This window comes from Ranitomeya imitator, chromosome 7, assembly GCF_032444005.1.
Source record: "Ranitomeya imitator isolate aRanImi1 chromosome 7, aRanImi1.pri, whole genome shotgun sequence".
Classification (NCBI taxonomy): Eukaryota; Metazoa; Chordata; class Amphibia; order Anura; family Dendrobatidae; genus Ranitomeya; species Ranitomeya imitator.
This window is the reverse complement of record NC_091288.1, coordinates 74,587,544-74,612,416: the sequence shown is the minus strand read 5'-3', so window position 1 is coordinate 74,612,416 and position 24,873 is coordinate 74,587,544. Positions and strand designations below refer to the sequence as shown.

The 24,873-nt window shown below is 44.4% G+C and overlaps 1 protein-coding gene across 2 annotated transcripts in view; it reads right to left on the bottom strand.

The window, feature by feature from the left end:
• The window catches only part of UBE2G2 (ubiquitin conjugating enzyme E2 G2), a 57,055-nt gene extending 41,935 nt beyond the window's left edge, over positions 1-15,120 (bottom strand). The window contains exon 1 of one of the 2 annotated variants that reach the window (XM_069733525.1): positions 15,009-15,120. In XM_069733525.1, the coding sequence (XP_069589626.1) occupies positions 15,009-15,051 (43 nt within the window). In that variant the 5' untranslated portion in view covers positions 15,052-15,120. The remainder of the gene's footprint in view (positions 1-15,008) is intronic. The other variant, XM_069733526.1, reaches the window with a different exon arrangement.
• Between the last annotated feature and the right edge of the window lie 9,753 nt (positions 15,121-24,873).

Genomic DNA, 24,873 nt, shown 5'->3' with positions numbered 1-24,873 from the left:
GCATGTCACTTCTTTCTGTGGATTCCACAGCGGTTTTACACCTGCTCCTATAGAAAACCGCAGTTGTAAAACCGCAGAAAAACCACAGTAAATCCGCAATAAATCTGCAGCAAAAACGCAGCGTTTTTGCCCTGCAGACTTATCAAATCTGCTGCGGAAATATCCGCAGTGGACCATTCTACGTGTGCACATAGCCTTAAAAATTGCTACATTTTTGCCAAATTTCCGATATATTTACAAATAAACACAAGTCATATCGAACACATTTTACCGCTATCATGAAGCACAATATGTCATGAAAAAACAATCTCAGAACCACCGGGATCCGTTGAAGCGTTCCAGAGTTATAACCTCATAAAGTGACAGTGGTTAGAATTGAAAAAATTGGCTTGGTCATGAAAATGAAAACGGGCTTGGGGATGAAGGGGTTAAAGGAAGTCTTTGTTCAGGATTTGGCTATGTAATCTGAGTACAGCATGATGTAGGGGCAGAGACCCTGATTCTAGGGATGTGTCACTTAATGGTCTCCATGCTATGATTTTGATAAAATCACTTATTTATCTGCTGCAGAACTAGCAGTGCTCTGAATGCTGAGCTCTGTATAACCCTGCCCCCACCACTGACTGGCAGCTGTCTGGATACACTGTATATATACACAGAAAGCCGTCAGTCAGTTGTGGGGGTGGGGTTGCACAGAGCAGGATAACTACATGACACAATGTAGCTTGTCCTGTAGTGATAATATCCTGCTGATAAAACACTGATTAGATTGCAAAAGCAAAACACAGCTCAGTAACTGGCACATCACTGGATCTCAGCCCTACATCATGCTGCACTCAGATAACATAGCAAAACAATACTGAAAGAGTCCCTTTATTTTTATTTATTGATTTTAGTCACTTACATAGAGTCATTAATTCCACAGCACTTTACGGACATTATCATCACTGTCCCTGATGGGGCTCCCAATCTATATACCCTATCAGTATGCTTTTGGAGTGTGGGATGAAACTTGAGAGTCCGGAAGATACCCACACAAACATGGAGAGAAAATACAAACTCTTTGAAGATGTTGCCTCGCGGCCGGAAGCGGTAGTTAAATGCCGCTGTCAGCTTTTGACAGCGGCATTTAACAGGTTAATAGTGGCGGGTGAATTGCGATTTCACCCGCCTCTATTGCGCGCACATTTCAGCTGTACAAAACAGCGGACATGTCGCGACTTTGATGTGCGCTCACTGCCGGAGCCCACATCAAAGGGGGAGACACGACATGTCGTGAAGGGGTTAAAGGGAATCTGTCACCCCAAAATTCGCCTATAAGCTAAGGCCACCGGCATCAGGGGCTATCTACAGCATTCTGTAATGCTATAGATAAGCCCCCGATGTATCCTGAAAGACGAGAAAAAGACGTTAGATTATACTCACCCAGGGACGGTCCCGGTGCCTTCCGTCTTCTTACGATAACGTCCTCTTCTTTGCTTCCTGTCGCGGCTCCGGCACAGGCGTACATTATCTGCCCTGTTGAGGGCAGAGCAAAGTACTGCAGTGCGCAGGCACCGGGAAATGTCAGAGAGGCCCAGTGTGGGGCAGGGAAACAGGGCAGAGAAATTACGCCTGTGCAGGAGCCGTGGCAGGAGCAAAGAAGAGGACGACATCCTATGAAGATGGGAGGCGCTGGACCCGGATCGCGACATCCATCAGACCGGACCGCAGCGGGACCGCCCCTGGGTGAGTATAATCTAGCTTGTTTTTCTTATCTTTCAGGATACATCGGGTGAGCCCCTGATGCCAGTGACCTTAGCTTATAGGCGAATTTTGGGGTGACAGATTCCCTTTAAGCATCATTCACATGGCGTCATGTGAGATTGTGGCCAATTATGGGCCTGTACTATATTTGGGCCGTATAAGAACACACGAATACAGAAGGACCCACATTGTGCAGAGCTGTATCGGATGAGGCCTCAGAACATGCTAAAGAAGTCCGCTTACAAAATAAAGTGGGAGAAGCACTGGATACCAGGGATCTTACAATATAATAGAGTATATTACTGCACTTACATAGGTTCAGGCAATACAACTTTTGGTGGGGGTGTTTCTCTAATAAGGTAAAGATAAGTGTAATCTGCAATCAACAGTGTCTGTGCTTGTGGCTGGACTGTAAAGCAGCATCCTCACAGCTTCCTTACTTAAGCTTTGCACTTCTCCACATATTTTTATTGCTCCTATGCATGCAAAGAAGATGCAGATCCATCCCTATTTATTCACACAGTGGTGGAGGTGCAGTTCCCGACTGTGGCCACTATATAGTTTATTGTGAAATGCAGCTCCACAACTCATCACATCTGGTCGCTGTTGTCAACAAGAACAGCTTATTAGCAGGAATACCGGGTGTCGCACCCCCACCATTCTGATATGGATTACCTATCATAAAGATAAAACAATGTAAAAATACTGGACAATCCCTTTAATTATTTGAATAGACTAATATGTTCCAAATACAGCTCTGAAGCTCTTACTACAGTGAACTTCCTAACGGCTGACATGCTCAGCAGAGGAAAATCTCCAACGTGGCAGATCTTCTAGAGATGTCAAAGTCTACTCTACCTACAGACCAGAATGCAGCAGCACACCGTGTGCGACAACATATATGCAAATAATGAAAATGTCAAATTTAAATGGCATTACTGCTCTAAAGAATATACTTCTAAAAGGAAAGTACTTAGCCACCAGATTTAACAAGATGACTTTCTTTGTAGGGAGCCCAACAAAGGCCAAAAGCCGTTCTGTGCATCACAGCGGGCCGATCATTTACATACACCTTCCCACCTGCTTGGTGTCCATCCATCTCCTCCCTTCTCAGGCTCTATGAAACCAGAGCTGTCAATCAAAGAAGGGGGGGGGGGGGAGATAGATGGAAAACAAGCAGGTGGGAAGGTGTATGTAAAGGATTGGCCCCGCCGTGAAGCACCAAGCGCAGGGACTTTGAACACTCACCCTGTGCTGACAGGAGTCCCTTTAACTGTGTCAAACTTCAAAAAACATGAAGTGGTTAAAAGCCGTAGCAGGTCACCTCTCTGGGCAGCTTGTGGTAGGAAGCTGCTTGCTAATCATAGTTTCCATAACAGAGAAAAGATGCAGGTGGTGGAGCCACTGCAAAAACATAGGCAAAATCTTCGCCAAAGCTAGGCCTTCCTTGGAAGCCCCAATGAGTCCATCAGCATCTTAGGCCGGCGTCACACTTGCGAGTTTTACGGACGTAAGAGTGCAAAAACTACGTCCGTAAAACTCGCAAAACATACGGCACAATTATTCTCTATGCCCCTGCTCCTATCTGCCGTATTAAACTGATCAGTATTATACGGCTTTCTACGGCCGTAGAAAATCGCAGCATGCTGCGTTTGTCACCGTACTGCGCAAGAAATACGCCAATGAAAGTCTATGGAAGCGTGAAAAATACGGATTACACACGGACCAGCAGTGTGACTTGGGAGGAATACGCAGCGGTGTTAGAGAGAAAAGCCGGTAATTCAGTGCGGTGTACAGTAAAATCACACTGACAGCTTACAATAGAATAGGTAGAATAAATGTGTACACATAGTATAGGTATATATATATATATATGTCATTGAGACACATATATGTATATATATTAATATTTCATCCAGCGCGATATAGCAGAAAGCCGGTAATTCAATTACCAGCTTTTGCTTTCTCCTTCCTAAACCCGACATGATATGAGACATGGTTTACATACAGTAAACCATCTCATATCCCCATTTTTTTGCATATTCCACACTACTAATGTTAGTAGTGTGTCTATGCAAAATTTGGCCGTTCTAGCTAGTAAATTAAAGGGTTAAATGGCGGAAAAAATTGGCGTGGGCTCCCACACAATTTTCTCCACCAGAGTGGTAAAGCCAGTGACTGAGGGCAGATATTAATAGCCTGGAGAGGGTCCATGGTTATTGCCCCCCCCCCCCCCCTGGCTAAAAACATCTCCCCCAGCCACCCCAGAACAAGCACATCTGGAAGATGCGCCTATTCTGGCACTTGGCCACTCTCTTCCCATTCCCGTGTAGCGGTGGGATATGGGGTAATGAAGGGTTAATGCCACCTTGCTATTGTAAGGTGACATTAAGCCTGATTAATAATGGAGAGGCGTCAATTCTGACACCTATCCATTATTAATCCAATACTAGTAAAGGGTTAAAAAACACACACACACACACACACACATTATTAAAAATTAATTTAATGAAAAAATCACAAAGGTTGTTGTATTAATTTATTCTACTCTCAATCCACTCACTGTAGACCCTTGATCTGTAAATAAAAAAAAATAATAAACCAAGAATATACATACCTTCCGAGGATCTGTCACGTCCAACGATGTAAATCCATCTGAAGGGGTTAAAATATTTTGCAGCCACGAGCTTTGCTAATGCAACTAGGGTTGAGCGACCTTGACTTTTTTAGGGTCGAGCCGGGTTTCGCGAAACCCGACTATCTCAAAAGTCGAGTCGAGTGAAATCGGCCGATTATGGCGAAAAGTCGAGGATCGACCGAAACACGAAACCCAATGCAAAGCCAATGGGAATTTTTTTTTCTTCTCTCTCTCTCTCTTTTCCGTCCGTCCCTGAACTGAAAAGCTGGTGTTACACAGTGCAAATCGCTACAGCGCACAAGCGACAACATGGCGATAGGCGTCCACGCCCCTAAGACCTATGTCATCACTCTGCCCACGCCCCTTCATTGGCTGAAAAAAATGGCGCCAAGCGCGTCATACGAAGCGCGACTTTGGCGCGAAAGTCGCGTACCGCATGGCCGACCCCACACAGGGATCGGGTCGGGTTTCATGAAACCCGACTTTGCCAAAAGTCGGCGACTTTTGAAAATGAACGATCCGTTTCGCTCAACCCTAAATGCAACTGCTCATGTCTGCAAAACCCCGGAGAATGTAGGTAAAGTAGGTCATTGACCTATATTTACCTGCATTTGCGGTGAGGCGCCCTCTGCTGGCTGTTCCTAGATCGTGGGAACTTTCCTAGAAAGCTCCCTGGCTCGAGTTCATATGAGGACAACCAGCAGAGGGCGCCCTCTTATGATCTCGAGCCTGGGAGCTTTCTAGGAAAGTTCCCACGATCTAGGAACAGCCAGCAGAGGGCGCCTCACCGCAAATGCAGGTAAATATAGGTCATTGACCTACTTTACCTACATTCTCCGGGGTTTTGCAGACATGAGCAGCTGCATTAGCGGAGCTCGTGGCTGCAAAATATTTTAACCCCTTCAGATGGATTTACATCGTTGGACGTGACAGATCCTCGGAAGGTATGCATCTTGTTGGTTTATTAATTTTTTTTTATTTACAGATCGAGGGTCTTCAGTGAGTGGATTGAGAGTAGAATAAATTAATACAACAACCTTTGTGATTTTTTCATTAAATTAATTTTTAATAATGTGTGTGTGTTTTTTTTTAACCCTTTACTAGTATTGGATTAATAATGGATAGGTGTCAGAATTGACGCCTCTCCATTATTAATCAGGCTTAATGTCACCTTACAATAGCAAGGTGGCATTAACCCTTCATTACCCCATATCCCACCGCTACACGGGAATGGGAAGAGAGTGGCCAAGTGCCAGAATAGGCGCATCTTCCAGATGTGCCTTTTCTGGAGTGGCTGGGGGCAGATGTTTTTAGCCGGGGGGGGGGGCAATAACCGTGGACCCTCTCCAGGCTATTAATATCTGCCCTCAGTCACTGGCTTTACTACTCTGGCGGAGAAAATTGTGCGGGAGCCCACGCCAATTTTTTCCGCCATTTAACCCTTTAATTTACTAGCTAGAACGGCCAAATTTTGCATAGACACACTAACATTAGTAGTGTGGAATATGCAAAAAAAATGGAGAGAAGACATGGTTTACTGTATGTAAACCATGTCTCATATCATGTCGGGTTTAGGAAGGAGAAAGCAAAAGCTGGTAATTGAATTACCGGCTTTCTGCTATATCGCGCTGGATGAAATATTAATATATATACATATATGTGTCTACTGACATATACATATATACATATATATATATATATATATATATACAGTATATATGTTTTTTTACACATGGATCCCTTGTATAGCCGTATGTTGGTTTTGCAAGCCTGCGATAAAAACACGCAGTACGGATGCCATACGAATTACATACGGAGGATGCCATGCGCAAAAAACTCTGAAACACCCTGCCTACGGAGGAGCTACGGACCACTATTTTCGGGACTTTTCAGCGTATTGCGGCCGTAATATACGGACCGTATTTTCATACGCTGTGTGTGACGCCGGCCTTACAGGTGCACGTACCCTCTGGTTATTTTCACACATCCGTGTGACACGTCCTAGTGCTGTCTGTTTTTACCTGCCTGTTAGTGCTTAGGCGCTTTTTTTTTTAACAAAATCCTGGATATCCCCTTTAAAAAAAAAACTATGTATGTTTGGTATTGCAGTAATAGTACTGACTTGGAGAATCATATTTCTAGGTCATTTTTTTTTTACTGTATAATGAATTCATTACATTAAAAAAAAACACATTTGCAGAATTGCGGGGTCCTTTGGCTACTTTTCCACACTTTAATAAATTTTTCCCGCTTTCCAGTACATCACCAGGTAAAATGGATAGTGTAATTGTAAAGTACAACTTGCCTTGCAAAAAAAAAAACAAGCCCTCGCATGGCTAAATTGACACAATAAAAAGCTATGGCTCTTGGATAGATAAGAAGAAAAAACAAAAGAGCAAAAACAAAAAATCTAATAGTAAGAAAGGGGTTAATGAGTCGGGCCCTTAGTGTTTTAATAATTGTTTCCATTCTGCAGAGTCTAACATTTAATCGAATGTGCTAATTGCAGTGCTTGGAGCACCCTGGGTTTTGGCCACAGATCCGCCTGCCTCACTGGTGACTGACAGCGCTGGCTTGCATGATCCGATAAAACATTGGATTGTATTCGGACTAATGTTATTCTATGGGGCAGTGAACAAGTCTGATTTTTGCCTTGGACCAAGTCTATCCAAGAAAAAAATGGCAGCATGCATGATTTGGATCCAATATTCTTACTGGACTTCACCCCATGCAAGTCAATGAGTCCATGGGAAAAAAAATAAAATCTGACAGAATGGAGAAATGTTTTTTTCCCCATTTTCTCTTCATCAGATAAAATCCAATCAGAGTGTGGTTACCATAATCAGACCGATTTGCCAGGAGGAGAGAATCTACAGTCATGCCTAAGAGGTTGTTATTCACCTGCAGCCTTACACCCTACAGCTTCTCCATCACTTAGAGGTTTGCTGTGCCATCTAGTGGGGAAACTTTGCATTCCCCAGATAAGAACTTTTATGTTTTAGTATTTTGTTTTTCACTAATTTAACACAATAATGGTACATTCTACAGAAAAAAACAGCTTTTACATACACAGTGAACAATAACTTATTTGTCCTCTAGATGATAAAGCCAAAAGTGTGTTTTTGTTTGGAATGATGTTATTTTATTTTGTTGAGAACCTTTTCAGAGTAGATACAGGTGCTTCTCACCAAATTAGAATATCATCAAAAAGTTAAATTTATTTCAGTTCTTCAATACAAAAATGAAACTCATTATACAGAGTCGCTACAAACAGAGTGATCTATTTCAAGTGTTTATTTCTGTTAATGTTGATGATTATGGCTTACAGCCAATGAAAACCCAGAAGTCATTATCTCAGTAAATTAGAATTAACAAAAAAACACCTGCAAAGGCTTCCTAAGTTTTTAAAAAGGTCTCTTAGTCTGTTTCAGTAGGCTCCACAATCATGGGGAAGACTGCTGACTTGACAGGTGTCCAGAAGGCAGTCATTGACACACTCCACAAGGAGGGTAAGCCACAAAAGGTCATGGCAAAAGAAGCTGGCAGTTCACAGAGCGTTGTATCCAAGCATATTAATGGAAAGTTGAGTGGAAGGAAACAGTGTGATAGAAAAAGGTGCACAAGCAACCGGGATAACCGCAGCCTTGAAAGGATTGTTAAGAAAAGGCCATTCAAAAATTTAGGAGGAGATTCAAAAGGGCTGGATTGCTGCTGGAATCATTGCTTCAAGAGCCATCACACAGACGTATCCAGGACATGGTCTACAAGTGTCACATTCCTTGTGTCAAGCCACTCATGATCAATAGATAACGCCAGAAGCGTCTTACCTGGCCAAGGAGAAAAAGGACTGGACTGTTGCTCAGTGATCCAAGGTGTTTTCAGCTGAAAGTAAATTTTGCATTTCACTTGGAAATCAAGGTCCAAGAGTCTGGAGGAAGAGAGGAGAGGCCACAATCCAAGCTGCTGGAGGTCTTGTGTGAAGTTTCCACAATCAGTGATGGTTTGAGGAGCCAGTCATCTGCAGGCATGAGAACACTGTTTTTTGTCAAGACCAATGTCAGTGCAGCCGTCTACCAGGAAATGTTAGAGCACTTCATGCTTCCCTCTGCCAACAAGCTTTTTGGAGATAGAAATTTCATTCTCCAGCAGGACTTGGCACCGGTCCACACTGCCAAAAGTACCAATACCTGGTATAAAACAAACAGTACCACTGTGCTTGATTGGCCAGAAGACTCACCTGACCTTAAAGGGAATCTGACACCTCAAATTGGCGGGCTATGTAAATGTCCTGTGTCCGGTCAGATGGGCGGTGTTTCATCTTCTTTCCTCCACCCCATCCTTCCCCGATGTCCGCAAAATTTTCGTGAATTTGAGTAGGTGTCCTCCATAGTTCGAGCGTGCTCAGTATGTTTTGCCCAACTGTGGACAAAGCCGAAAAGCATTACTGCGCATGCGCCGGCGCACTATGTCCCGGAAGTATTTCACTGTGTTCCGGGACATAGACCCCAGACCCAACAATGCAGACAAACTGAAGGCTGCTATCAAAGCAACCTGGGCTTTCATAACACCTCAGCAGTGCCACAGGCTGATTGCCTCCATACCACGCCTCATTGATGCAGTAATTGATGCAAAAGGAGCCCGGACCAAGTATTGAGGGTACTTACTGAACATACATTTCAGTAGGCCAACATTTCAGATTTTAAAATCATTTTTCAAGCTGGTGTTGTAAAGTATTCTAATTTACCGAGATAATGACTGTTGGGTTTTCATTGGCTGTAAGCAATAATCATCAACATTAACAGAAACAAAAAACACTTGAAATAGATCACTCTGTTTGTAATGAATCTATAGAATATATAAGTTTCACTTTTTGTATCGAAAAACTGAAATAAATTAACTTTTTGATGGTATTCTAATTTTGTGAGAAGCACCAGTATGTGATCTGTATACATGTGGTCACGTGCCGACTAGACGTAAATGGCCTCAATCAATGCACTTGTGCCTGGTGTCACCCTCTTATCTCACCATCTTCTATTGCCCTGATCTCTTACATGGGGATGCTACCTTGGAGGCCTGGTATATTCTGTCAGGTAGTATAAGACGCCCTATGATCTGGCTTTTTCTAGCCACGGGGGGTCTCTCATTTCTTGATCCCTTAGGTAGTCTTTAGGGTGACACTGTGGTTTGACCTTATCATTGGTCTGGTCTTTATTCTGTTTGCTATGTTTATGCAAATTTTAATTGTTTTTAATTGCTCTGTGTAGTGTTCGTTATATGTGGTTTAATAAAATTGTTATATTTTAGTATACCTTTGTGGTGATCCCTTCAATATGCATGCTACCCTTTTTTCTTTGTTTTTTTACTGTGCCTTCTTGTAGCATGCTATAGGTGATCCCTGGCGGTTGTGCCTGCCTCTACTTCATTGCTTATATTGAGTGAGGCAGGACACGTCTAGTCAGAATGTGGCTGGCAGTATGCAAATCACATACTTGCGGTCTCATGACCATCAGAACCGGATGCTGGCACCGGAGAATAAAGACAGCAAGAAGTAACTGCAGACTTGTATAACAGACAACCCCTTTAACTATTACTTTTGGAGGGGAAAGGTGTAGTAAAAAAGCCTTTTGCAAACTTTTTAACCCCTTTACCCCCAAGGGTGGTTTGCACGTTAATGACCGTGCCAATTTTTACAATTCTGACCACTGTCCCTTTGTGAGGTTATAACTCTGGAACGCTTCAACGGATCCCAGTGATTCTGACATTGTTTTCTCGTGACATATTGTACATCATGACAATGGTAAAAATTCTTTGATAGTACCTGCGTATATTTGTGAAAAAAACGGAAATTTGGCGAAAATTATGAAAATTTCGCAATTTTCCAACTTTGAATTTTTATGCAATTAAATCACAGAGATATGTCACACAAAATACTTAATAAGTAACATTTCCCACATGTCTACTTTACATCAGCACAATTTTGGAACCAAAATTTTTTTTTGTTAGGGAGTTATAAGGGTTAAAAGTTGACCAGCAATTTCTCATTTCTACAACACCATTTTATTTTAGGGACCACATCTCATTTGAAGTCATTTTGAGGGGTCTATATGATAGAAAATACCCAAGTGTGACACCATTCTAAAAACTACACCCCTCAAGGTGCTCAAAACCATATTCAAGAAGTTTATTAACCCTTCTGGTGCTTCACAGGAATTTTTTGAATGTTTAAATAAAAATGAACATTTAACTTTTTTTCACGAAAAATGTAATTCAGCTCCAATTTGTTTAATTTTACCAAGGGTAACAGGAGAAAATAGACCCCAAACATTGTTGTACAATTTGTCCTGAGCACGACAATACCCCACATGTGGGGGTAAACCACTGTTTGGGCGCATGGCAGAGCTCGGAAGCGAAGGAGCGCCATTTGACTTTTCAATGCAAAATTGACTGGAATTGAGATGGGACGCCATGTTTCGTTTGGAGAGCCCCTGATGTGCCTAAACATTGAAACCCCCCACAAGTGACACCATTTTGGAAAGTAGACCCCTTAAGGAACTTATCTAGATGTGTGGTGAGCACTTTGACCCACCAAGTGCTTCACAGAAGTTTATAATGTAGAACCGTAAAAATAAAAAATCATATTTTTTCACAAAAATTAACTTTCCGCCCCCAATTTTTTATTTTCCCAAGGGTAAGAGAAGAAATTGGACCCCAAAAGTTGTTGTACAATTTGTCCTGAGTACGCTGATACCCCATATGTGGGGGTAAACCACTGTTTGGGCGGATGGGAGAGCTCGGAAGGGAAGGAGCGCCGTTTGACTTTTCAATGCAAAATTGACAGGAATTGAGATGGGACGCCATGTTGCGTTTGGAGAGCCACTGATGTGCCTAAACATTGAAACCCCCCACAAGTGACACCATTTTGGAAAGTAGACCCCCTAAGGAACTTATCTAGATGTGTGGTGAGCACTTTGACCCACCAAGTGCTTCACAGAAGTTTATAATGCAGAGCCGTAAAAATAAAACAAAAAACATTTCCCACAAAAATTATTTTTTTAGCCCCCAGTTTTGTATTTTCCCGAGGGTAACAGGAGAAAGTGGACCCCAAAATTTGTTGCCCAATTTGTCCTGAGTGCGATTATACACCATATGTGGGGGGAACCACTGTTTGGGCGCATGGGAGGGCTCGGAAGGGAGGGAGCTCCATTTGGAATGCAGGCTTAGATGGAATGGTCTGCAGGTGTCACATTGCATTTGCAGAGCCCCTAATGTACCGAAACAGTAGAAACCCCCCACAAGTGACACCATTTTGGAAACTAGACCCCCTAAGGAACTCATCTAGATGTGTTGTGAGAGCTTTGAACCCCCAAGTGTTTCACTACAGTTTGTAACGCAGAGCCGTGAAAATTGAAAAAAAAAAATCTTTCTCCCCAAAATTATTTTTTAGCCCCCAGTTTTGTATTTTCCCGAGGGTAAGAGAAATTTGACCCCAAAAGTTGTTGTCCAATTTGTCCTGAGTACGCTGATACCCCATATGTTGGGGGGAACCACCGTTTGGGCGCATGGGAGGGCTCGGAAGGGAAGGAGTGCCATTTGGAATGCAGACTTAGATGGAATGGTCTGCAGGCGTCACATTGCGTTTGCAGAACCCCTAATGTACCTAAACAGTAGAAATCCCCAAGTGACCCCATATTGGAAACTAGACCCCCATGGAACTTATCTAGATGTGTTGTGAGAACTTTGAACCCCCAAGTGTTTCACTACAGTTTATAACGCAGAGCCGCAAAAATAAAAAATCTTTTTTTTTCCCACAAAAATTATTTTTTAGCCCCCAGTTTTGTATTTTCCCAAGGGTAACAGGAGAAATTGGACCCCAAAAGTTGTTGTCCTATTTGTCCTGAGTACGCTGATACCCCATATGTTGGGGTAAACCCCTGTTTGGGCACACGGGAGAGCTCGGAAGGGAAGGAGCACTGTTTTACTTTTTCAACGCAGAATTGGCTGGAATTGAGATCGGACGCCATGTCGCGTTTGGAGAGCCCCTGATGTGCCTAAACAGTGGAAACCCCCCAATTATAACTGAAACCCTAATCCAAACACACCCCTAACCCTAATCCCAACAGTAACCCTAACCACACCTCTAACCCTGACACACCCCTAACCCTAATCCCAACCCTATTCCCAACTGTAAATGTAATCTAAACCCTAACCGTAACTTTAGCCCCAACCCAAACTGTAGCCCTAACCCTAACTTTAGCCCCAACCCTAACTGTAGCCTTAACCATAGCCCTAACCCTAGCCCTAACCCTAGCCCTAGCCCTAACCCTAGCCCTAATGGAAAAATGGAAATAAATACATTTTTTTAATTTTTCCCTAACTAAGGGGGTGATGAAGGGGGGTTTGATTTACTTTTATAGCGGGTTTTTTAGCGGATTTTTATGATTGGCAGCCGTCACACACTGAAAGACGCTTTTTATTGCAAAAAATATTTTTTGCGTTACCACATTTTGAGAGCTATAATTTTTCCATATTTTGGTTCACAGAGTCATGTGAGGTCTTGTTTTTTGCGGGACGAGTTGACGTTTTTATTGGTAACATTTTCGGGCACGTTACATTTTTTGATCGCTTTTTATTCCGATTTTTGCGAGGCAGAATGACCAAAAACCAGCTATTCATGAATTTCTTTTGGGGGAGGCGTTTATACCGTTCCGCGTTTGGTAAAATTGATAAAGCAGTTTTATTCTTCGGGTCAGTACGATTACAGCGACACCTCATTTATATCATTTTTTTATGTTTTGGCGCTTTTATACAATAAAAACTATTTTACAGAAAAAATAATTATTTTTGCATCGCTTTATTCTCAGGACTATAACTTTTTTTTTTTTTGCTGATGATGCTGTATGGCGGCTCGTTTTTTGCGGGACAAGATGACGCTTTCAGCGGTATCATGGTTATTTATATCTGTCTTTTTGATCGCGTGTTATTCCACTCTTTGTTCGGCGGTATGATAATAAAGCGTTTTTTTGCCTCGTTTCTTTTTTTTTTTTTCTTACGCTGTTTACTGAAGGGGTTAACTAGTGGGACAGTTTTATAGGTCGGGCCGTTACGGACGCGGCGATACTAAATAAGTGTACTTTTATTGTTTTTTTTTTTTATTTAGATAAAGAAATGTATTTAGGGGAATAATATATATTTTTTTTTTTCATTATTTAGGAATATTTTTTTTTTACACATTTTGAAAATTTTTTTTTAACTTTTTTACATTGTCCCAGGGGGGGACATCACAGATCAGAGATCTGACAGTGTGCACAGCACTCTGTCAGATCACTGATCTGACATGCAGCGCTGCAGCCTTCACAGTGCCTGCTCTGAGCAGGGTCTGTGAAGCCACCTCCCTCCCTGCAGGACCCGGATCCGCGGCCATCTTGGATCCGGGGCTGGAGGAAGCAGGGAGGGAGGTGAGACCCTCGCAGCAATGCGATCACATCGCGTTGCTGTGGGGGGCTCAGGGAAGCCCGCAGGGAGCCCCCTCCCTGCGGGAAGCTTCCCTCTACCGCCGGCACATCGCGATCATCTTTGATCGCGGTGTGCCAGGGGTTAATGTGCCGGGGGCGGTCCGTGACCGCTCCTGGCACATAGTGCCGGATGTCAGCTGCGATAAACAGCTGACACCCGGCCGCGATCGGCGGCGCTCCCCCCGTGAGCGCCGCCGATCGCGCTGGACGTACTATCCCGTCCGTGGTCATGGGGGCCCACCCCACCTCGACGGGATAGTACGTCCCATGTCAGAAAGGGGTTAAAGAAAAAGTACAATGAACACTTTTTTTTAGATACAGGGGTTACTCTCTTCTAGTAACAATGCCACCCATGACTGAGGATTGTGTCTGGTGTTGCAACTCAGCCCTACAGTAGTACTGAATGGAGGTTCCTCCTGGTTCTTCGGATTCCCTCCACACTCCAAAGACATACTGATAGGGAATCTAGATTGTGAGCCCCAATGGGGACAGTGATGATGTCTGTAAAGCGCTGTGGAATTAATGGCGCTATATAAAGGGATAAACTAGGTATATAGCCGTGGTATGCAGGGGGCATCTGTTAAACCACTGGTTGCCATGGCACCCGTTGGCACTCCAAGTTCATTCTGCTGTTTGTGTGAACGTGGCATTTAGGTGGTTATCAGTAACCATGCTTGATCCCGGCAGGAAGGAGCATAGTCATCATCATGGGCAAAGCTTATGAGTGTGTGCGATCCCCAGGATGTAATAAAAGGTACATTATGGTACACACACTACCGCTGAGACATGCTGCTATGTGAAGATGATGGCAGAACATGGAGGAGCAGAGGGAACCTGCAGAGAGGGGAGAAGTGGGGGCCAGGAGAGGAGACCAATGGATGAGTGAGGCCAGGAGAGGAGATAAGGAGAGGAGTGGTGGCCAGGGGGCGCCATACTGCTGGCTGGCTATCCTCCGCATGGAATGGCAGCTCACAGGCTGCAGTAACTGCGCAGTACATGTATAGCCCAATGCTGTACCATAGGGTGTATGTACCAGTGTCCTGGCCGTGCTGCCCACGTGTGTACACAGAACTAAGAGCTCTGGCTGCACCTAGTTTTCCTACACGACTCACGTTTATACTCGGCCATCAGCCGTTTCAGAGCCGTCCCAGCCATCACCGGACCAAGGAGGCCGCCACCGCTGTTTGTTTACGGAAATCCTTAGAACCACTTCCGGTACACGTCAAACAACGGTAGTCTACGCGCATGCGCTTAGAAACTGAACTGCGCTGGCGCCGCGGCCATAGCTCAATGGCTTGCAAGTTGTAGCGCAACTGCGCATGCGGCAATGTGAGTTCGGGATTCAGGGTTGCGCGTTCTTACCGGATGTGTCCTGTAATAACGATCAGCAGCGGCCCCGCTCTGTGCTGTGGTGCGCTGTAGTGAGGACATGAGCTAAGCCGGAGAAGGCCTGTATACAACACAGCCATCAGGTCTCCTCTGCCAGAGTGCTATCACTATAATCTGAGAGCTAATGAGCAAGCTACTGACTGTACCCCGGCATGGCGGCTGACAGTATTCCGGCGTGGCGGCTGATTGTATCCCAGCGTGACAGCTGACAGTATTCCGGCGTGGCGGCTGATTGTATACCGGCATTGCGGCTGACAGTATTCCGGCGTGGCGGCTGATTGTATACCGGCATTGCGGCTGACTGTATCCCGGCATGGCAGCTGACTGGAGTTGGCGTGGCTACAGTTGTCCCTCACTGTGCTTCCTGCACAAAATGTCTCCCCACACTGCACCTCTCTATAATATCCCCCACACTCTGCCCTTTTCCGTAATTTCCCCAATCCCCTCATACTGCGTCTCTCTAAACCCCCCCCACACACTGCCCCTCTATATTACACACTGCCCCTCTATATACCACACACTGCCCCTCTACATTACACACACACTACCCCTCTATATTACACACACTGCCCCTCTTTATTACACACACACTGCCCCTCTATATTACACACACTGCCCCTCTTTATTACACACACACTGCCCCTCTACATTACACACACACTACCCCTCTATATTACACACACTGCCCCTCTTTATTACACACACACTGCCCCTCTATTACACATACACTGCCCCTCTATTACACATACACTGCCCCTCTATTTTACACAAACACTGCCCCTCTATTTTACACACACACTGCCCCTCTATATTACACACACGCTACCCCTCTATATTACACACACGCTACCCCTCTATATTACACACACACTACCTCTCTATATTACACACACACTACCCCCTCTGCATTACACACACTACCCCTCTATATTACACACACTACCCCTCTACATTACACACACTACCCCTCTACATTACACACACTACCCCTCTACATTACACACACTACCCCTCTACATTACACACACACTGCCCCTCTACATTACACACACACTGTCCCTCTGTATTACACACACACTGCCCCTCTATATTACACACCTTGCCCCTGTATATTACGCACACTTCCCCTCTATATTACACACACACTGCCCCTCTATATTACACACACACACTACCCCTCTATATTACACACAATACTCCTCTATATTACACACACGCTACCCCTCTATATTACACACACGCTGCCCCTCTATATTACACACACTACCCCTCTATATTACACACACGCTACCCCTCTATATTACACACACACTACCTCTCTATATTACACACACACTACCCCCTCTGCATTACACACACTACCCCTCTATATTACACACACTACCCCTCTACATTACACACACTACCCCTCTACATTACACACACTACCCCTCTACATTACACACACTACCCCTCTACATTACACACACTACCCCTCTACATTACACACACACTGCCCCTCTATATTACACACACACTGTCCCTCTGTATTACACACACACTGCCCCTCTATATTACACACCTTGCCCCTGTATATTACGCACACTTCCCCTCTATATTACACACACACTGCCCCTCTATATTACACACACACACTACCCCTCTATATTACACACAATACTCCTCTATATTACACACACGCTACCCCTCTATATTACACACACGCTGCCCCTCTATATTACACACACTACCCCTCTATATTACACATGCACTACCCCTCTGTATTACACACACACACTGCCTTTCTATATTACACACACACACACTGCCCCTCTATATTACACACATAACCCCTCTATATTACACACACACTGCCCCTCTATATTACACATGCACTACCCCTCTGTATTACACACACACACTGCCTTTCTATATTACACACACACTGCCCCTCTATATTACACACATAACCCCTCTATATTACACACACACTGCCCCTCTATATTACACATGCACTACCCCTCTGTATTACACACACACACTGCCTTTCTATATTACACCCACACGCTGCCCCTCTATATTACACCCGCACTACCCCTCTGTATTACACACGCACTACCCCTTTGTATTACACACGCACTGCCCCTCTACACACACACTGCCCCTCTGTATTACACACACACTACCCCTCTACATTACACACACACACACACTGTCCCCTGCTATACTGTACCTCCTTTAACAATTTTCCTCCAATTGCCCCTTAAAGGGAACCTGTCACCCCCAAAAGTCGTATACGAGCTAAGCCCACCAGCATCGGGCTTATCTACAGCATTCTGGAATGCTGTAGATAAGCCCCTGATGTATCCTGAATGATGAGAAAAATAGGTTAGATTATACTCACCCACAGGCGGTCCCGCTGCGGTCCGATCTGATGGGCGTTGTCGTCCGCGCCTCCCATCTTCATACGATGATGTCCTCTTCTTTTCTTCTTGTCGCGGTTCCGGCGCAGGCGTACTGATTTGCCCTGTTGAGGACTGCAGTGCGCAGGTGCTGGGCCTCTCTGACCTTTCCCACATCTGTACGCTGCAGTACTTTGCTCTGCCCTCAACAGGGCAAATCAGTACGCCTGCGCAGGAGCCATGGCAGGAAGACAACAGGACGATTTTTGGGGTGACATTCCCTTTGATATGGCAATTTAGTACCAAAATGCCCCAAACCCTCTTATCTCCCCTCCAAGCTACAGTAAGTGTCAGGACATGTAATCTTTGCCTCTTCCATGACTCGCTTACCATTTGCCACCTCTACGCTGCACGACGTTGCCAGCAGCAGTGCCGAGTAGAGCATCACAGCGCTGGGTGTCGGATGGGGGCTGATGAGCGCTTCCCTTCCGCTCATGTATTCAAATATCTTTGCATATCAAAAACGCAAATACATTTAGATGTAGGAAGATGAGGACAGGAGTCTCCTATCTCTCTGGGCTGCAAGGAAAACTTTGGCTGCATGCGGCCCATGTGTTGTGCGGCCCAGATGTAATCTCATCTTAAGGCTATGTGCACACGTCCGGAATTGTAGCGGAAATTTCCGCTGCAATTCTGGAACTCCGTACCGCGGGAAAAACGCATGCGGAATCGGCATGCGTTTTCCTGTTAAACTAGCGTTTTACAAGCGTAATTAGCATAGTGTTTGACAAGTGTGACCAACTTTTTACTATTGATGCTGCCTATGCAGCATCAATAGTAAAAAGATCTTATGTTAAAAATAATAAAATAAATAATCATGACATTCTCACCTTCCGGCGTCCCCGGCAGTCTTCCCGCTCCTCGTGATGCTCCCGTTCCCAGTAATGCATTGCGCGAATGACCTGTGATGACGTAGCAGATTTTTTATTTTAATTCTTTTTTTTTTTTACAATTTTTTTTTGGTTCCCAGAGCCTGTAGGAGAGTCTCCTCCACCCTGGGTACCAACTGCACATGATCCGCTTACTTCCCGCATGGTGGACATAGCCACATGCGGGAAATAAGCGGATCAATGCATTCCTATGTGTGCGGAATCCCCGCGATTCCGCACAAAGAATGAACATGCTGCTTATTTTTCCGGAATGTGATTTTGCCGTGGAAAAAAACGCAGCATGTGCACAAAAAATGCAGATTGCATTCTAACAATAGGATGCTTAACCCCTTTCTGACCTTAGACGTACTATCCCGTCGAGGTGCCCTGGGCCTATCTGACCCTGGACGGGATAGTACGTCATATGCGATCGGCAGCGCTCACAGGGGGAGCGCCGCCGATCGCAGCCGGGTGTCAGCTGCTTATCGCAGCTGACATCCGGCACTATGTGCCAGGAGCGGTCACGGACCGCCCCCAGCACACCGCGATCAAAGATGATCGTGATGTGCCGGCGGTGCAGGGAAGCATCGCGCAGGGAGGAGGCTCCCTGCGGGCTTCCCTGAGCCCCCCGCAGCAACGCGATGTGATCGCGTTGCTGCTAGGGTCTTACCTCCCTGCCTGCCTGCTCCAGGCCCGGATCCAAGTTGGCCGCGGATCCGGGTCCTGCAGGGAGGGAGGTGGCTTCACAGAACCTGCTCAGAGCAGGCACTGTGAAGCCTGCAGTGCTCTGAGACAGATCAGTGATCTGACAGAGTGCTGTGCAAACTGTCAGATCACCGATCTGTGATCTGTGATGTCCCCACCTGGGACAAAGTAAAAAATAAAATTTCCAAATGTGTAAAAAAATAAAAAAAAAACATATTCCTAAATAATGAAAAAAATATATATATATTATTCCCATAAATACATTTCTTCATCTAAATAAAAAAAAAAACAATAAAAGTACACATATTTAGTATCGCCGCGTCCGTAACGAGATGACCTATAAAACTGGCCCACTAGTTAACCCCTTCAGTAAACACCGTAAGAAAAAAAAAAAAAGCAAAAAACAACGCTTTATTATCATACCGCCGAACAAAAAGTGGAATAACACGCGATCAAAAAGATAGATATAAATAACCATGGTACCACTGAAAACGTCATCTTGTCCCACAAAAAATGAGCCGCAATACAGCATCATCAGCAAAAAAATAAAAAAGTTATAGTCCTGAGAATAAAGCGATGCAAAAATAATTATTTTTTCTGTAAAATAGTTTTTATCGTATAAAAGCGCCAAAACATAAAAAAAGATATAAATGAGGTGTCGCTGTAATCGTACTGACCCGAAGAATAAAACTGCTTTATCAATTTTACCAAACGCGGAACGGTATAAACGCTTTCCCCAAAAGAAATTCATGAATAGCTGTTTTTTGGTCATTCTTCCTCACAAAAATCGGAATAAAAAGCGATCAAAAAATGTCACGTGCCCGAAAATGTTACCAATAAAAACGTCAACTCGTCCCGCAAGAAAAATTATAGCTCTCAAAATGTGGTAACGCAAAAAATATTTTTTGCAATAAAAAGCGTCTTTCAGTGTGTGACGGCTGCCAATCATAAAAATCCGCTAAAAAACTCGCTATAAAAGTAAATCAAACCCCCCTTCATCACCCCCTTAGTTAGGGAAAAATTAAAAAAATGTATTTCCATTTTCCCATTAGGGCTAGGGTTGGGGATACAGTTAGGGTTGGGGCTAAAGTTAGGGTTAGGGTTTAGATTACATTTATAGCTGGGAATAGGGTTGGGATTAGGGTTAGGGGTGTGTCTGGGTTAGAGGTGTGGTTAGGGTTACCGTTGGAATTAGGGTTAGGGGTGTATTTGGATTAGGGTTTCAGTTATAATTGGGGGGTTTCCACTGTTTAGGCACATCAGGGGCTCTCCAAACACGACATGGCGTCCGATTTCAATTCCAGCCAATTCTGCGTTGAAAAAGTAAAACAGTTCTCCTTCCCTTCCGAGCTCTCCCGTATGCCCAAACAGGGGTTTACCCCAACATATGGGGTATCAGCGTACTCAGGACAAATAGGACAACTTTTGGGGTTCAATTTCTCCTGTCACCCTTGGGAAAATACAAAACTGGGGGCTAAAAAATAATTTTGGGGGGAAAGTTTTTTTTTTTTTTTTTCACGGCTCTGCGTTACAAACTGTAGTGAAACACTTGGGGGTTCAAAGCTCTAACAACACATTTAAATGAGTTCCTTAGGGTGTCTAGTTTCCAAAATGGTGTCACTTGTGGGGGGGTTTGTACTGTTTAGGTACATTAGGGGCTCTGCAAACGCAATGTGACACCTGCAGACCATTCCATCTAAGTCTGCATTCCAAATGGAGCTCCTTCCCTTCCGAGCCCTCCCATGCGCCCAAACAGTGGTTCCCCCCCACTTATGGGGTATCAGCGCACTCAGGACAAATTGGACAACAAATTTTGGGGTCCAATTTCTCCTGTTACCCTCGGGAAAATACAAAACTGGGGGCTATTTTTGTGGGAAAAAATTTTTGTTTTATTTTTACGGCTCTCCATTATAAACTTCTGTGAAGCCCTTGGTGGGTCAAAGCGCTCACCACACATCTAGATAAGTTCCTTAGGGGGTCTACTTTTCAAAATGGTGTCACTTGTGGGGGGTTTCTACTGTTTAGGTACATTAGAGGCTCTGCAAACGCAATATGACACCTGCAGACCATTCCATCTAAGTCTGCATTCCAAATGGCGCTCCTTCCCTTCCGAGCCCTCCCATGCGCCCAAACAGTGGTTCCCCCCACATATTGTGTATAATCGCACTCAGGACAAATTGGGCAACAAATTTTGGGGTCCAATTTCTCCTGTTACCCTCGGGAAAATATAAAACTGAGGGCTAAAAAAATAATTTTTGTGGGAAAAAATTTTTGTTTTATTTTTACGGCTCTGCATTATAAACTTCTGTGAAGCCCTTGGTGGGTCAAAGCGCTCACCACACATCTAGATAAGTTCCTTAGGGGGTCTACTTTCCAAAATGGTGTCACTTGTGGGGGGTTTCAATGTTTAGGCACATCAGTGGCTCTCTAAACGCAACATGGCGTCCCATCTCAATTCCTGTCAATTTTGCATTGAAAAGTCAAACGGCGCTCCTTCCCTTCTGAGCTCTCCCATGCGCCCAAACAGTGGTTTACCCCCACATATGGGGTATCAGCGTACTCAGGACAAATTGTACAACAAGTTTTGGGATCCAATTTCTTCTCTTACCCTTGGGAAAATAAAAATTTGGGGGCGAAAAGATAATTTTTGTGAAAAAATATGATTTTTTATTTTTACGGTTCTGCATTATAAACTTCTGTGAAGCACTTGGTGGGTCAAAGTGCTCACCACACCTCTAGATAAGTTCCTTAGGGGGTCTGCTTTCCAAAATGGTGTCACTTGTGGGGGGTTTCAATGTTTAGGCACATCAGTGGCTCTCCAAACGCAACATGGTGTCCCATCTCAAATGGCGCTCCTTCGCTTCCGAGCTCTGTCATGTGCCTAAACAGTGGTTTTCCCCCACATATGGGGTATCGGTGTACTCAGGACAAATTGTACAACAACTTTTGGGGTCCATTTTCTCCTGTTACCCTTGGTAAAATAAAACAAATTGGAGCTGAAGTAAATTTTTTGTGAAAAAAAGTTAAATGTTCATTTTTATTTAAACATTCCAAAAATTCCTGTGAAGCACCAGAAGGGTTAATAAACTTCTTGAATATGGTTTTGAGCACCATGAGGGGTGCGGTTTTTAGAATGGTGTCACACTTGGGTATTTTCTATCATATAGACCCCTCAAAATGACTTCAAATGAGATGTGGTCCCTAAAAAAAATGGTGTTGTAAAAATGAGAAATTGCTGGTCAACTTTTAACCCTTATAACTCCCTAACACAAAAAAATTTTCGTTCCAAAATTGTGCTGATGTAAAGTAGACATGTGAGAAATGTTACTTATTAAGTATTTTGTGTAACATATCTCTGTGATTTAATTGCATACAAATTCAAAGTTGGAAAATTGCGAAATTTTCATAATTTTCGCCAAATTTCCGTTTTTTTCGCAGGTACTATCAAAGAATTTTTACCACTATCATGAAGTACAATATGTCACGAGAAAACATTGTCAGAATCACTGGGATCCATTGAAGCGTTCCAGAGTTATAACCTCATAAAGGGACAGTGGTCAGAATTGTGAAAATTGGCCCGGTCATTAACGTGCAAACCACCCTTGGGGGTAAAGGGGTTAATGTATGCGGTTTTTTTATAGCGAAAAAAACGCGAAAATTCCTGAACGTGTGCACATAGCCTAAATCCCATTCTCCCCATCTATTTATCCAATCTATCAAATATGCACCACATCTATCTGTGATTGCAGAGCTGATTCCAGGGCCTAGGAGGTGAAGCAAAAAGACATGAAATTTAGCAGAAAAGGTATACGGGGATCATTAGGGGCATTATCCTTAAGCATTCATTGTAAAACCAGTAACTAAAACAGTGTAGTGGACAACTTCTTTAATTATCTTTTATGAAATAGGAGTGCAAAGAAGTTGATGATGGAGGCCTATAGTAGGCCCCTAGCTGTCATTGCAACCCATCGGTAAAACCCCCTGCCAGCAACCATCACTTACGTGCAACTGTCAAAGATTGACCGAGGCATTGAAGTGGTTAAACAGTAACCATCAGTGCTAGCAATAGTCTTTGGTGTTATGACAAGGTGCTGGCTGCATAGCACAGACACCACCTGTCTTGTATGATGGGAGCTTAGTGCAGGTTACATAGGTACCTCATATCTCAGAGGGGAATGGGTTATCCTTCAAATATCACATATCTACTTACTTTACTAACTTTTTCAGGTCATAATATGTGAGTCCAATACTATACTCTAAAACCATTTTGGCCATAGCTTTTCCTCTCATTACTTGATACCCACATTCCCAGATGTGTGATTGGACAACAGGGCACAAGAGATTTCAGGATTTGCTGGTTTTGGGGTAGTTAAGGTGAGGTATGGGAGATGTGTTGACTTTTCTAGGAACCACCTGGACATTTTGTGTACACATACCAAATTGTTGGTACCCTTCTGTTAACCCCTTTACCCCCCAAGGTGGTTTGCAAGTTAAAGGGCCACTGTCACCCCCTCCAGCCGTTATAAACTAAAAGAGCCACCTTGTGCAGCAGTAATGCTGCATTCTAACAAGGTGGCTCTTTTAGTTTTTGTTTCTGTTATTCCCACAATAAATGTATTTATAATTCTGCTGAAATACCTGTCTTTGTCCATGGAGGCGGGTCTGAAGCCTCCTCTTAGAAGCGCCCAACTGCCGTCAGTCATCTCTTGTGTAGATTTTCGCCGCTCCCTCAGCGCTGTTATTGTGTGAATTCCAGCGCCTGCGCTCTACTCTTCTGCCTTGCGCAGGCGCATAGAGCATTTGCCGTCCTAGCGCTGGTGCCGGGTTCCGTTCTGCGCCTGTGCGGGCAGTGCGGCCACCCTGTTACTGAATCCCCGCCCCGCACTGTGTCATGCAGTATGCACAGAGCGGGGCTGGGATTCCTGGGCATGCGCACTGCGCTTGTCAGACGCTCCACAGGTCCCCCGCCTTCTAGCGTTGTTCTGTGCGGCTGTTCCAAACGCCGGCAAGGATACCTGTATATTCCGGCAACGCTGAAAGGCGGGGGACCTGGGGAGCGTCTGAGAAGCGCAGTGCGCATGCCCAGGAATCCCAGCCCCGCACTGTGCATAATGCATGACACAGTGCGGGGCGGGGATTCAGTAACAGGATGGCCGCACTGCCCGCACAGGCGCAGAACGGAACCCGGCACCAGCGCTAGGACAGCAATTGCTCTATGCGCCTGCGCAAGGCAGAAGAGCAGAGCGCAGGCGCCGGAATTCACACAATAACAGCGCTGAGGGAGCGGCGAAAATCTACACAAGAGATGACTGACGGCAGTTGGGCGCTTCTAAGAGGAGGCTTCAGTCCCGCCTCCATGGACAAAGACAGGTATTTCAGCAGAATTATAAATACATTTATTGTGGGAATAACAGAAACAAAAACTAAAAGAGCCACCTTGTTAGAATGCAGCATTACTGCTGCACAAGGTGGCTCTTTTAGTTTATAACGGCTGGAGGGGGTGACAGTGGCCCTTTAATGACCTGGCCAGTTTTTACAATTCTGACCACTGTTCCTTTATGAGGTAATAACTC